Source organism: Carcharodon carcharias, chromosome 2 (assembly GCF_017639515.1).
Source record: "Carcharodon carcharias isolate sCarCar2 chromosome 2, sCarCar2.pri, whole genome shotgun sequence".
In the NCBI taxonomy this organism is placed as follows: domain Eukaryota; kingdom Metazoa; phylum Chordata; class Chondrichthyes; order Lamniformes; family Lamnidae; genus Carcharodon; species Carcharodon carcharias.
The window spans coordinates 83,471,657-83,485,818 of NC_054468.1; the positions used below are offsets into that span (position 1 = coordinate 83,471,657).

General features: G+C 39.5%; 1 protein-coding gene across 3 annotated transcripts in view; it reads left to right on the forward strand.

Moving 5' to 3' along the window:
* The window catches only part of fam168b (family with sequence similarity 168 member B), a 33,158-nt gene that overhangs the window by 12,188 nt on the left and 6,808 nt on the right, over positions 1–14,162 (forward strand). The window contains exons 2-6 of one of the 3 annotated variants that reach the window (XM_041211507.1): positions 3,573–3,657; positions 4,350–4,433; positions 7,413–7,555; positions 11,492–11,669; positions 12,714–12,845. In XM_041211507.1, the coding sequence (XP_041067441.1) occupies positions 3,588–3,657; positions 4,350–4,433; positions 7,413–7,555; positions 11,492–11,669; positions 12,714–12,826 (588 nt within the window). In that variant the 5' untranslated portion in view covers positions 3,573–3,587 and the 3' untranslated portion in view covers positions 12,827–12,845. The remainder of the gene's footprint in view (positions 1–3,572; positions 3,658–4,349; positions 4,434–7,412; positions 7,556–11,491; positions 11,670–12,713; positions 12,846–14,162) is intronic. The other 2 variants (XM_041211498.1, XM_041211515.1) reach the window with 2 other exon arrangements.

Sequence of the window (14,162 nt, forward strand, 5' to 3'; positions counted from 1 at the left end):
GCAGGCACTTCTAGGTGGCAGAGATCGCGGGTTTGGAGAGTGATGTCAAAGAAAGCTTGGCGAATTGCTGCAAGTGTATCTTGTCGATGATACTGCTGCACTGTGCCCTGGCACTCATGGGAATGAATGCTTAACGTGGTGAATGGGGTGCTGCTGAAGCACGCTGCTTCGTCCTAGATGCTGTTGTGCTTCTTGAATGTTGTTGGAACTGTGCTCATCCAGGCAAGTGGGGAATATTCCATCACACTCCTGACTTGTTCCTTGGAGATGGTGGACAGGCTTTGGGGAGTCTGGAGGTGAGTTACTCACCATAGAATTCCCAGCCTCTGATCTGCTCCTTTAGCCACATAACTTATGGGGCTGGTTCAGTTAAGTTTTTGTTCAGTGCTAAGTCCCAGGATAGTGATGGTGGGGGATTCAGGGATGGTTGAATGTCAAGGGGAGGTGATTAAACTCTCTCTTGGAAATGGTCATTGGTTGACACTTGCGTCATGCAAGCGTTACTTGCCACTTAGTGGCCCAAGCTTGGATGTCCAGGCCAGGCTGCATGCAGGCATGTTCCACTGCAGCATCTGTGGAATTACCAGTGGAATTCAACAATTTGCAATTCCCACTTCTAGCCTTATGACAGAAAGAACGTCATTGATGAAACATTGATGATTGGACCTAGGACCTTACCCTGAATAATTCCTATGATGTCTTGGGTCTCAGATGACTGTCTTCCAACCACAACTACTTTTCTTTGCACTAGGCATGACGAGTGGAGAGTTTTGCCCCAATTCCATTGTTTTCAGTTTCACTAAGGCTCCTTGATGTCCCACTCTGTCAAGTGTTGCCTTGATGTCAAGGGCAGTCTCTCTCTTCACTTTTGGAATTCAAACCCTTTATCCTTGTTTTGACCAAAACAGCTATATGATGGCAGTTTGGGATTTGCTTTGGCAATCCTGTTCACAGATGGTGATGCATTTTCAATGCGTTACTATGTAAGTGCATTATTGTGTGGTGCATTACAAAAACGTATAGACCAGGAAGGACTTAGTTGCTATCCATTTTTTTTGCAGAACATTTTTTCTTGGTCACAATAGTGCAAGGACTTTAAGTGACCCCTAACTCTGGGCTAGCAAGGGAAGACTCAGTCAGGGTCAGTGTTCCTGATAATCCAGTAATGCTGGGAGGAATGCATTTGTCAAATGACAATCAGCTCAGGTTCTGCTAAAGGTGTACTAACTTGAAAAATGGTTCCTGAGACAAATGTTAGAAGGCATCTGGAGATCTCTCAATTCCAGGAGGAGATTGCACAGCTAAGCTGATGTCCCTCAGTACGAAGTTTGCACCCAGTGACTGACTATTCTACCCTAATTCCTTGACTCCCCTCCCCAGCCACTCCCCTTTTTAAAAAAAAGAGAGAAAATGAATACTTAAATCATATTTGCTCCAAACTGCATGTGATTAGCTGGTATTAATTTGAAGTTTTAATTTTAAAATTAACAGGGAGCTACACAGAATAAAGATTTCAAGTTGTACTGCAGCAGACTTTTGCTATCTTGGGGAAGAAAGTGTCATAAAATTTAGTTGTTTATAATGGGAAAATAATTTCATTGCAGGTCAAGGTTATCTCAAGAAAATTTGGCAAGCAGTGTGCTTCATTTTTAATGCCTCCTCCTCCTCCAAGCCTGTTGTTGGTACTGTAGTTTTTGATTTGATGCACTCAGTCCAAACTTAACAAAAATGTCAAAAACATGTTTTTGCCAAGTGCTATTACAGTCCTGTTGCCATTATCCACCTTCTGTGTAAAAGAAAGAAGTGACATTTTTAGTGCATCCTCAACAGAGCAAATCCTAGTTCATTAAATCTGGAGTTGGGCTTTATAATACTTAGCTGAACATTCTGCCTACCTTGAGAATAGTGCACTTAAATGCACTTTTAGATTTTTAAATTTACTGATCCTGCAGTAATTCATAAGGATTTGGAAATTAGTTGCAGAGTTGACCCTCAATCTATAATTGCTCACTACACTGAAATTCTACTTCAATTTTACTTGAACTTGACATGGCAAAAACCTGAGTCTGATTGTATGTGGTAGCTATTTAACAATTGGCAGAGTTTGTTTTGTCATACATATATTCACACATTATGTATATATGCATATATAAATACATATATACACACATGTAGACACATGCTTTAAGAAATCAGTCTTTTGTCAAAACACTTTTTGTATAGAAGTTTAACCCTCGCAGTTATCTGAACCAAAATATAGTGAAGTTGCTGACTTGTCTGTTGTCACTTGCTGGTTCTTTATATTGCAGCATCATATGGATTTTCAAACCTTACTGGAAAAGGGGGTCCACTTGTTAGTGTTCTCCTGGGTTCCTTTCTCTTACAGCTTTTCCCATGTTACGTAGGGTCGCCACAATGCTGGTTTATCACCTTCATATCAATCATCATTTTCGGATTTAATGGATGTCCTCTGTCTTTCCTGCCGCTGACCCTCCCCATTTATCCAGCCAACATTGATATATGCTGGCTTGCCTGCACCAGTGGCTGGGTTTTTATTATTATTCATTGGATGTCAGTGTCTGGCTGGGCCAGCATTTATTGCCCATCCCTAATTGCCCTTGTTCAGAGGGCATTTGAGAGTCAACCACATTGCTTTGGGTCTGGAGTCCGTGTAGGCCAGCAGATTTCCTCCCCTAAAGGACATTAGTGAACTAGATGGGTTTTTATGACAATTGGTCATCGTCAGACTTTTAATTCCAGATTTTTATTGAATTCAAATTTCACCATCTGCTGTGGTGGTATTCGAACCCAAGTTCCCAGAGCATTATCCTGGGTCTCTGGATTACCAGTCTAGAGACAATACCACTATGCCACCACCTCCCCTTAAATTGAAGTCCTGGAGTGGGCTTTCAGACTCGGAGGCACAAAAGCTATGTGTCCCAATCTTTGAAAATTGTCAGGTACCCAAAAGAATACATTGCAGAAAGTAACATCTTGGCATACAGCAACTAAAGTAACATCCTGGTCAAGCAACAAAAATATTTGAGCATCTCATATATCCCATCGGGTTTGAGGACCCCTAGTTTCGCAACATAATTTGAAACTGCTTTGTAAGTCAGGCTTTATGATTAAATTAAAAGTAACCCTCCATCTTCCTTTTTTTGTTACTTGAAAGTTATTTTGTGCCGTTTTTAAAAAAAAGTTATTTTTGTGTTTGAATGAGCCAGTCATTGTTTGCTATAGATGGTGAGAAATGGGTTAGCCATAGCCCCATCATTATGCCAGCTCCTACTAATAGTGAGATTTACTTATTCTAAAACTTATATTTTTAAAGGACAAACCATTTTGTTTTGCAACTGTTGCTCATCTGAAATTGTTTCACTTTGCCTTGTGCTTTGCACATAGAGGAACAACTTACAGGAAACAGTATCACAGGAACAAGAAATATATTTTTTTCTATTTTGGTTTAGTTTTGACCAGAAGTTTTGTTGTTTGAAAAAATGGATACTCCATTGTTTGCATTTTTACAATAGGAACAGAAAAGTGCTGAATATGTATTTTTTGTTGCACAGCTCCTGAGAAACACCATGAACCCAGTATACAGTTCAGCTGCCTCGGGGGTACCATATGCAAATCCAAAAGGAATTGGATACCCAGGTAAATTGATGAATTAATGTTTCAAATATGACTGGTTAGGAAGAAATATAGCTAATTATTGTTGGGAAGTGAGGGCGACTAATGGAAAAGATTAGATGATGTATTGAGTGCCCATGACTTTCTTTTAGGAAATACATTGGACCAATTAAGCAGCCTGACTGCAGGAGCATCACATTCATGTGTCCTGTTGAAAGACTGGATAAAGTACTGTTGTTACTGTTGTTTCTGGGGCTGGATTTGAAACAGGCTATTACAGAGTGAAGTTTCATCGCTGTGACTTTAATCTTTCCATAGTCATGTTCATGGCTCATATTCAAGTGACCTTGACACTGTCAACTTCAGCTATTTCCTCCAACCTCATCTCATTCTAGTCCACCCTGTCATCAGCACTTGGAGTTGGAGGAAATATGCTTGAAAACAAGGATGTTAGGTGACGATCATTGAAATGTTTATTAAGGGGAACTGATATTCATTTTTAAATCATTGTTCCTCCTCAGTCGGCAGTGATTCTGAAATTGTTCGAATATAGTAAGTGGCATAGTCTAGTTTTATATTGAACAGTATTTAAATTTTGGGTCTGTGGGAAATCAGTTTCTGTGTAATGAGTTTGTGCGTACGCATAGCTATTGGCTCTTTGATAATCAGTCTGATTCTTTTGGCTAATTTCAAATTTGATCTCTTTTTAAACAAAGCAGGTTTTCCAGTGGGTTATGCGGCAGCTGCTCCTGCCTTTTCTCCTACAATGTATGCTGGTACAAACCCAGCCTTCCAGACAGGTATCACACTTGTTAATGATTACATTATGCAAAAGTGGTCACGTGCAGCAAAAATACCTGTATAACATTGCAACATTAACTGACTTACAAAACAGATAACTATTTCTTAGTACAGACTGGAGCTGAGTAATTTGAAGCATTCTGCGAATATGTAGGTTCAATCTTTAAAGATTAAAAGCAATGAGTAAATGGTCACATGTTTCCAAATCATTAAAGGCAGCATTGTTTGTGAATTTATGTACCAATTTAGTTGAGGAATGTCAGCTCAGTTTGTTCTGCTTTGACATGTAGCTTAGCCCCAAATGTAGGAGGCCTCTACCTCATGAGTGAAATTAAAAGTTTTCATCCAAAACAAGAATTATGGTGAAGTGCACTAGCAGCTCTGGGCAGAAGCAGCAGCAATTTTATATAGTCATAACCCACAAATAGCAGTAATGTGTGATAATGGCCAGTAAATTTTATTTTTGACAGTAATGGTTGGGCCAGTAATGTTAGCAAGAGCACTGGGAGAACTCTCTGCACCTCTTCAAATAAATGTGCCGCTTCCTTCCTACTTTGCTGTAATTTAAGTCTTGATTATGTTCTGAAGTTGGGGTTTGAACCCACAACCTACTGATTCAGACCAGAGAGCAACCAATGAGCCACATGAACACACTTCAGAGTTTTTCATTTCTTACATCCTTGGATCATTGGGTAACTGCAACCATTGCTGAGTAGAAACTGGGTTGAGAGCACTCCCAGTCAGCTTGCTGAAGAAATTTGCAGCAGTTAAAGGAATTTCACCCTAATTCAGTTGTTGGTTCTGCTATTAAAAGGACTAACCTACAGTACCCCTTGGTGAAGTTTATATGAACCCCACATACATTAGAGCTGTGTACTCCGAAAGGAGAAACAAACAGTTTTGTGAATGGGTATGTGTTCTGAATTTCCAAGCTGAACGTTTCTATAATTCCAATAATTTGGATTTGTTTAACCCTCTTAAATTGGTATATATACTGAAATATGGAGGTACTGAGCAGTAAACAAGAATTAGGGAATACAGATACTTGAGATCAGGGAGATATTGAAATAAGTGTTGAGGGTAAAACATTGTGGTTTTAGGAAGTTAAAATGTAAGATTTGTTAGAGATATTAGGTGTTTCTTCATCCCAATGTTCATTTGGATAGATGAAATGAGAGTTGCCTACTTGTTTGTGTACAAGGCAACTACATGTGGCCGCATAATAGTTTGCAGACTTATGATCTAAAGCAGTGTGTTATTTGCTTTGGAAGGGGGGAAATTGGAGAATCGCTGTATATCTTCATGTCTTTACAAAAGAGGGAACGATGCAGACATTGTGGTTGAGTGTGAAATATCGGATGAAATTAACATAGTGAGATAAGACATATTAAGGTGTTACCTTTCGAAGTAGGTATATCACTGGCCTGGCTGAATTATATCCCAAGCTTCTAAAAGAAGCAAGAGAGGAAATGGTAGCACCTCTGAGCATCATTTTCCAATCCTCTCAGGCTACATGATGCTGGAGGACTGTTAACCTTGTGCCACTGTTTGAAAAAGAGAGGAAGGGATGGATCAGGTCAGTCAGTCAGCCTAGCTTTGGTGGTGGGCAAATTCTTGGAAAAAATTTCTGAGTAACACCATAAATCATCATTTAGAAAGACAAGAATTACTCAAAGACAGTCGTAGATTTGTCAAGGGAAGGTCGTGTTTTCCTAACTTGATTGAATTTTTTGAGGCACCAAGAGAGGTTGGTGAGAGTATTGTGTTTAATGTATGGATGCCTAGATTTTAGCAAGGATTTCTACCTAGTCCCAGGTCCCTCAGCGATCCTTGGACAAATGGAAGGTTGGATCCAAAGTTGGCTCAGTTAGAGGGAGCAGTGGGTTATGGTTGGGTGCCTTTATGACTAGAAGGCTGCTGCTTGTAAGGTTCTGCGGGGATCAGTACCGGATCCCTTGCCTTTTGTGATTTATATCAATATTTTAGACTTAAATGTAGGCAGCATGATTAAGAAGTTTTCAGAGGATATGAAAATTTGTTATGTGGTTGATAGTGAGGAAAAAAGTTGTAGACTGCGGGAAGATATCCATGGATGGGTCAGGTTGACAGAAAAGTGGCAAATGGAATTTATTCTGGAGAATTGCGAATTAAAGCATTTGGAAGGGGAAACAAACACAAATAGGGTACTGAGAAGTGTAGAGTAACAGAGGGACCTTGGAGTGAGTGCCTGTCCACAGATTGCTGAAGGTAGCAAAACAAATAGACAAGGTGGTTCAAAGGCACACTTGCCTTTGTTGGCTGAGGCATAGAATATTAGAGCAAGTTGGTTATGCTAGAACTATATAAAACGCTAGGCCACAATGAGAGTACAGCTTACCATTCCGGTCTTGGCATTGTAGAAAGGATGTGATTGTACTGGAGAGGGCACAGAGCAGATTTATGAGGCTGTTGCCAGACATGGGGAATTTTAGCTGTAAGATTGGATAAGCTGGGGTTGTTTTCTTTAGAATAGAGGCAGCTGAGGGGAGATTTAGTTGAGTTATGCAAAATTAGGTGGGCCTAGAGTGGATAGGAAGGACCTATTACCCTTAGAGGAGAGGTCGATAACTAGGGGGCATAAATTTAAAGTAATTGGCAGAATGATTAGAGGGGAATTGATAATTTTTTTCCAGAGGTGGTGGGGATCTGGAACACACTGCCTGAATTGGAAGTAGAACCAGAGATCCTTATTGTAGCTAAAAAAAAAATGTGGATATGCACATTAATTGCTGTAACCTACAGGGCTATGGACCAGGGGCTGGAAAGGGATTAGGCCTGGTAGTCATTAATTAACTGGCACAGACACAATGAATCAAATGGAGGCATTCTGTGCTGTAAATGTTTAATGTTTTTATCTCCACCACAAGCTTTGCTTCTTAGAGTTACTTGTGAGCCCCGGCAGGTAATTGTTCTAACCTTACTGGATTGTTTTATTTCAGGTTATACACCAGGCACACCTTATAAAGTCTCATGTTCTCCAACCAGTGGAGCGGTGCCACCTTACTCCTCCTCTCCCAACCCATACCAGACAGCTGTATACCCGGTTCGAAGTGCCTATCCACAGCAGAACCCTTATGCACAGGTCAGGAGTAAGCCATTTGCTTAACAAATCTATTAGAAATGACATGCCATTCAAAATCAACTACTTAGGCTTTGCCATTCAATAACATAATTAAGATCTCTGTTAAAGAATGGACCAATTATTTTGCTGTGGCACTCTCAAAATACAACTTGGTTTGTGCAGGCTGGTCATCTGTTGCTGTAATGCACATATTCTTGATTTGTCCTTAGTTTTGAAATCTGCATACAGGCTTAAAAATATAATTTTGTTTTCAACTGTATAGATTTCCAGCTAAGCATTTTTTTCACCCCTTGGTTTATGCAATTTAGAAATGTTGCAGAAATCCTGAACATTTAATTTGTAAATTCAGTTCCAACACATTACCCAAATTTTCAAGAGATGCTTCTTAAATATTCGTCTCTCAAATCTGTCCTACTTTGTATTGTTAAGGTCTAAGGGAATAAATCATTGTGCTCAAGGCAGGTATATTACTAAAGACTGATAAAATGGTCACCTGTAATGGTGTTATTGTATTACACACGAGGTCTTGAGTTCTCACCAAACGTTAATTTATTCAAAGTTAGCTGATTAACCAGTATCTGATTTTAAAATGCTTCACGGTAGACCCCAGAACGGACCACATGCTTTGACCATTGGAAGATGAGGAATGTATTTAATTCGTAAATAACTGTATTCACCTTACTGAGAGTTGGCTGGTTGTGTGCTGCCTGACATCATCCTTGTGGTTCATGGCTGGGATGTAGAAATGTGAGCAGCTTCAGACTCTCAATTCCCAGTACATCTACTTATTGAGATTTTCTACAATCAGGAATTCAGGAATATCTTAATGTGTTTTTTTAAATAGAGAAGTAGCCAGCCAGCATATGTTCCAACAAATGATTTAAGCTAAGCCTTTGGGCATTTCTTCAAATCTATTTTGGGTTGTACTGAGTTAGTAGAATTCTTGAGTAGATTTAATCCACTTACGTTGAAGACTCATTTAATGAATTTTCCTTTTGCATTAACTTGGGTGGAAAAAAGACCAGGCAGTGTCTGCAGCTTAACTTATTTAAGTTGCTGTGCAGGATCATAATTGATATTAGCAAAATACTACAGATGCTGGAAATCTAGAACAAAAACAAAAATACCTGGAAAAGCTCAGCAGGTCTGACAGCATTTGACAATTCGAGTCCGTATGACCCTTCATCAGAACTAAGACATATAGAAATGAGATGAAATATGGGGTGGGACAGGAGAGCTCGATAGGGGGCCAGTGATGGGTGGAGGCCAAGAAGAGACTGCCAAAGATGTCATAGACAAAAGGACAAAGGGATGTTGACGGTGGTGATATTATCTAAAGCAAGAGCTAATGGGGACATTAAGGGAAACAAGCTAGTGGCAGATGGCCCTTGTGCGGGTGGTTCATTGCGCACTAGGGCCATCTGCCATTAGCTTGCTTCCCTTAATGTCCCCATTAGCTCTTTAGATAATATCACCACTGTCAACACCCCTTTGTCCTTTTGTCTATGACGTATTTGGTAGGCTCTTCTTGGCCTCCACCTATCACTGGCCCCTTATCAAGCTCTCCTGTCCCATCCCCTTCTACCAGCTTATATTTAATCTCATTTCTATATGTCTTGGTTCTGATGAAGGGTCATATGGACTCGAAACGTCAACTATATCCCTCTCTGCAGATGCTGTCAGACCTGCTGAGTTTTTCCAGGTATTTTTATTTTTGTTCATAATTGATTTTGTTGGCTGTAACCATTGTATTTGGAAATTGGCAGTGTTTCTGCCCTGATTCTTAAAATTCACTGATGCGGAACAGTGGTGGGGCACTACAAGAGTTAGCAAAAATATTCTGGGTGTGCTTGCACAATTAGCTACGTCTACAGTGGTATAGGCATAGGCCTGCCATCAAGGCATATGTCTCCTGTGTCAAACCTAGTAAAGGCATTTAATATTCATAACTTTATACATGGACCGAGCTCATAAAGAAGCCTTTTGGAACTGCCTTTTATTTGTTTAAAATGGGCACTGATGAGTTGATAAGATAGCTGCCAATGGGTCAGCTGACCTTTGCTTATTCAACATAGACTATCAAACTTCTGGAAAGTTCCAAAGTGAATAACCATGAGTGGGGTGCCTTGCCCTTGAATGGACATACCAAGACAAATGTTATGTGGATAACCTGCCATTGTTTGAATCTTACGCAAAACAGAGTCTTGGAGTCCATTAACTCTGCCTCCAGGTTTGTAGTTAATAAAAATAAAGCTGACAAGACCAGTTATGCATCAGTTAAGTGTGGAAGACCACCATCTAACTATTATTGTCTATCAATGGACTTAGCTTTTAGCCATTCTGGGAGAACAGTGGTTGTTGACCATGTTGCCGAAACTGACTTCTGAGACTGAAATCCTTTATTATCCCAAAACCCAGAAGAGAACTGAGCAGACGGCAGAAGAACCCCAACAAGACAACAGCCGCAGAGAAAGTCTGTGCCACCTTTGCCTTTTAAGAACCATTAGAGGTCAGCCTGTCTGAGAACCAGACTCTAAAACTAGGTATAAGTCATCAGGCAGCCAAATTAGCTTGTTGCAATTTCAAAGTTCATCTGAGAACCAACCTCCTAGATATTTGACTACAAGAAGCTTTAGGACTTGCAATGAACCCATTGCTTATAAGACCCTCACTTCAGCCTTTAAATACTTGAATCCCTTCAGGAAACAGTGGACCTGCCACGTGGGAGACCAGAAGTTGTAAATCAGCTGTAATCTGTATAAGTGCACTATCTGTATCTAAACTTTGTGCGTATGTGTGCATGCGTGAGACCAGGTGTGTGACATTGAGAGATTAAAATAGCTTTTATTTAAAACTCTCAAAAGTTTGCTGCTGAATTATTTAATTGGAATACACACTCCAAGAGTAAGAAAAGATACACCTCTTTCAATAAAAAACATACTGTTTACGAATAATAAGAGAGCAAATACATTCTGTCCATGACACCTGCCCAGGTCAGGAATTCATGCTGCTGTTCATGGACCTAAAAGTATGTTGAACAGAAAATCAAGTTAAATAGTTCATAGTAAATCACCTTACTGTAACCAAACGCAGTTACCCTCCTGAACCAGAGGATTGTAATAATCCCTGGATCTGAAAAACACAGAAGAATACCGAATCTTCAAACCATTAGGAGCATTAAGCCATTTAAATCCTGAAATCCAATTTTACAATGACAGGTGAAATTTAGAATCTATGATTAATAAAACAGGATTTTAAATGACACCTGCTGAATTTACTGTTCTGATTTGAGAATGAAACGTGTTAGGAAATGACTGTTCTCATTTCGTTCCTGTTGCTGATAGGAACTGAACCAATATTAAGGTGTGGTTTACATACCTCCAGATTAAAATTCAAAACATTCCATAGAATTTGTGAAATATGAAGTGTTTGCAAAGAAATGGGATAAACAAGAGCAGCATCATTGAAGCAAAATAAAAACTATCCACATACAATTCGTTATGTAGTTCCTAGACTTTGAAGCTGATCAGAAGTGGGTTTCTCATCCAATCCATTCTTCTTAAGCTGTTCAAATCGAATGAGAACAAGAGTATGAGGAGTTTAATTACAGATTAGAGGCACTTGTTAATACAAACATTCCTACCTTCAAAAGCACCTCTATGCTCCAGAGTATAGAATTTACTCTCTGTAGACTTTTTTTCTGGTTGAAGTAGCTGCATTAGAGTATCATAGTTTAGAATGCGACTGGGAAACAGGTTGTAGTTACAAACTTCGCATGCTTGTGTTGCACTGTCTGCAATGTAACATTTCTGGTTTTTTTGTGGCAAGATATTTGAAAGATAATTGTGTAGTTTGGGATGCAGTTTGAAGTTTTTAATGTATCATGAATTCCACCCGTTGTGCTAATTTGTTTACTTTTTCTCCTCCTCATAACAGCAAGGCACTTACTACACACAGCCACTATATGCAGCACCGCCTCATGTAATTCATCATACCACAGTTGTTCAGCCGAATGGAATGCCTGCTGCCATGTACCCACAACCAATTCCATCACCCAGAGCAAATGGTGTTGCCATGGGAATGGTAGCTGGGACCACTATGGCAATGTCTGCAGGTGAGTGTCAGCATAAGCCAGACTGTTTACACCATGGTTATTAAAAACAAAAAAACTGCGGATGCTGGAAATCCAAAACAACAGAATTACCTGGAAAAACTCAGCAGGTCTGGCAGCATCGGCGGAGAAGAAAAGAGTTGACGTTTCGAGTCCTCATGACCCTTCGACAGAACAAAGTCTGTCGAAGGGTCATGAGGACTCGAAACGTCAACTCTTTTCTTCTCCGCCGATGCTGCCAGACCTGCTGAGTTTTTCCAGGTAATTCTGTTTTTGTTTTGGATTTCCAGCATCCGCAGTTTTTTGTTTTTATCTCTGTTTTTATCTTAAAATCTACATCTTTGACGAAGCTTTTGACCATCTGTCCGAATATCTCCCTTAGTGGTTCAGTATCAAATTTTATTTGTAACCCTCTTGTAAAGCACCTTGGGACGTTTTACCATGTTAAACACTTTATATCATGTGAGTTGCTGATCCGCTGTTGTAGTTGGAATTTGCCATATGAATATGTATGAACTGCTTGAGTTAGGCTTCTGGCTCCTGATAGGAGTGTTTATAATCTGGTATGTCAGATTTTGCTTGCATGTGCCAGCTTGTTTCTGGAAGCTGAACCAGCCTGATTTCCTGACTCTGAAAAATTGTGGCCAAAGATAGTTAAGACAATTGCTTACTTTAAAAAACTAGCCATATAATTTTTGAGTGATAAACGCAATTGGTTTCCATCAAATCATTTAATTTTCTTAATCCTTGGGCTTCAGTTCTTGATCACTTTGAAAAGCAGGATTGATTTAAATGTAAGACTTATTTCTCTTCCACGCTCAAGGATATGTCAGTACGAAACCTATGTTAAAAGTTTGTTTGTGGAGGGAGGTAAAATGTGTAGAAATGAGTATTCATTTTGTTTTACAGTTGTATTTTCTTAAATTTATCCATCATGTCAGCTTTCTGAAGGTTAAGATTTTTTTGTAACGCACTGCTTGAGCACTTTTGGTGCTTGAACTGAATCTGGCATTGAGGCTAAACTTCATTTAAAATACTTTCTTTCAGGCACTTTGTTGACGACTCATTCCCCAACTCCAGTAGCTCCTCATCCCGTTTCCTTGCCTGCTTACAGGACTCCAGGAACGCCTACCTACAACTATGTACCCTCGCAGTGGTGATCAACCAGTCACTGGAAATGCAAGTCTGCCTTCTTTCATTTCTTTTTGAACTTGAGCAATAACAGCTGATTAAGAAATCGAATGCTTATGGTTATACTAGATGTCAAATCAGATTTGGGCTTAAAGTTCATTTGAAATTCAACTTCAAGAGCAACTCATTCAGCCAGAAATAGATAATTCTTGGAATTTTGCAATTCTGCCTTCACTGTTGTGTCTGGACATTGAATTGACAAGAGATTCAGTTCTGTTGTTGGTCTGTCTCTTTTTGGTAGACTCTAAGCTCACTCTATTAAAATGAGAATGAGCACTTCCCACCTGTGGCTCCGTTTTCCATGTACACTAGTTGATTACCAGTGCCGTTGCACACAGGGAATTTCAACCAAGTATAGACATCAAGTAAAATGGGGTTAGAGGGCAGGGGATGAGTGGAAAGGACACACTGATAACATTCAGTCCTCCATTTTTAAGTCCTACATTCTGAGAACTGGAAATAGTTGAAAGCTCATGCAATAGTAATGGTACATGTATGGCTTACAGCATAACTATAATGTGGATTTTCCAGGACATGGGGCATGAATGATTCAGGCTGTGACTTGTACCAGCTACACCAATATTTCTTGGGTGGCCCTCCTGTGTGAACCTTGTCAAAGTGTGAATAGAATTTCCTTAACTCCACCCCCAATAAAATCAGTAGTGATGCCCAGTTTGCTGGATTAATACACTTTTGGTCATGGCTGCCACTTGAATTGAACCAGAATGTTGCTGTTCACCTAGCAGATGTGTATTTTATTGTTCCAAAATTGCTTCCCCCTGAATATATTTGGCTTTTTATCAAGCTTTGCTGATTTATTTAGCTAGCAGAAAAGAATTGACTTTTGAAAATGCTGACTGAATGTGTTCAGTGAAGTGACATTTAATTTTTAATATCTCTAACATTTGTGTCCATTCACTGATCTCTAGTTCCTTAACATTATCCTTCGCTAATTTAGAATATTAAACTATTCAAATTAAGATGACAGAGAACATACAGCTGCTCTGAAGTTAAGGGCAGCGATATCAGAAATTAGCTGCATTCAGAGGCTGCATTAAGTTTTTAATATATTTCCCCTGAAATTAATGTACCCATTAACATCTGGAAATGATTACAGTTTAGAAGCCTTAAGTTACCTTGGGTACCTGCAGCTATTAGTGCTCCCCGTATTACACCCAGAAATTGCATTTACCCAGCTTTAGAAAACAACATAAATAACCTATCAGCTTTGTAGCAACTTCATATATTGGGGCCTGCCAGTCAAACACGTGCTTTTATAAACCAGAATAAAAATTGGGCGAGTAC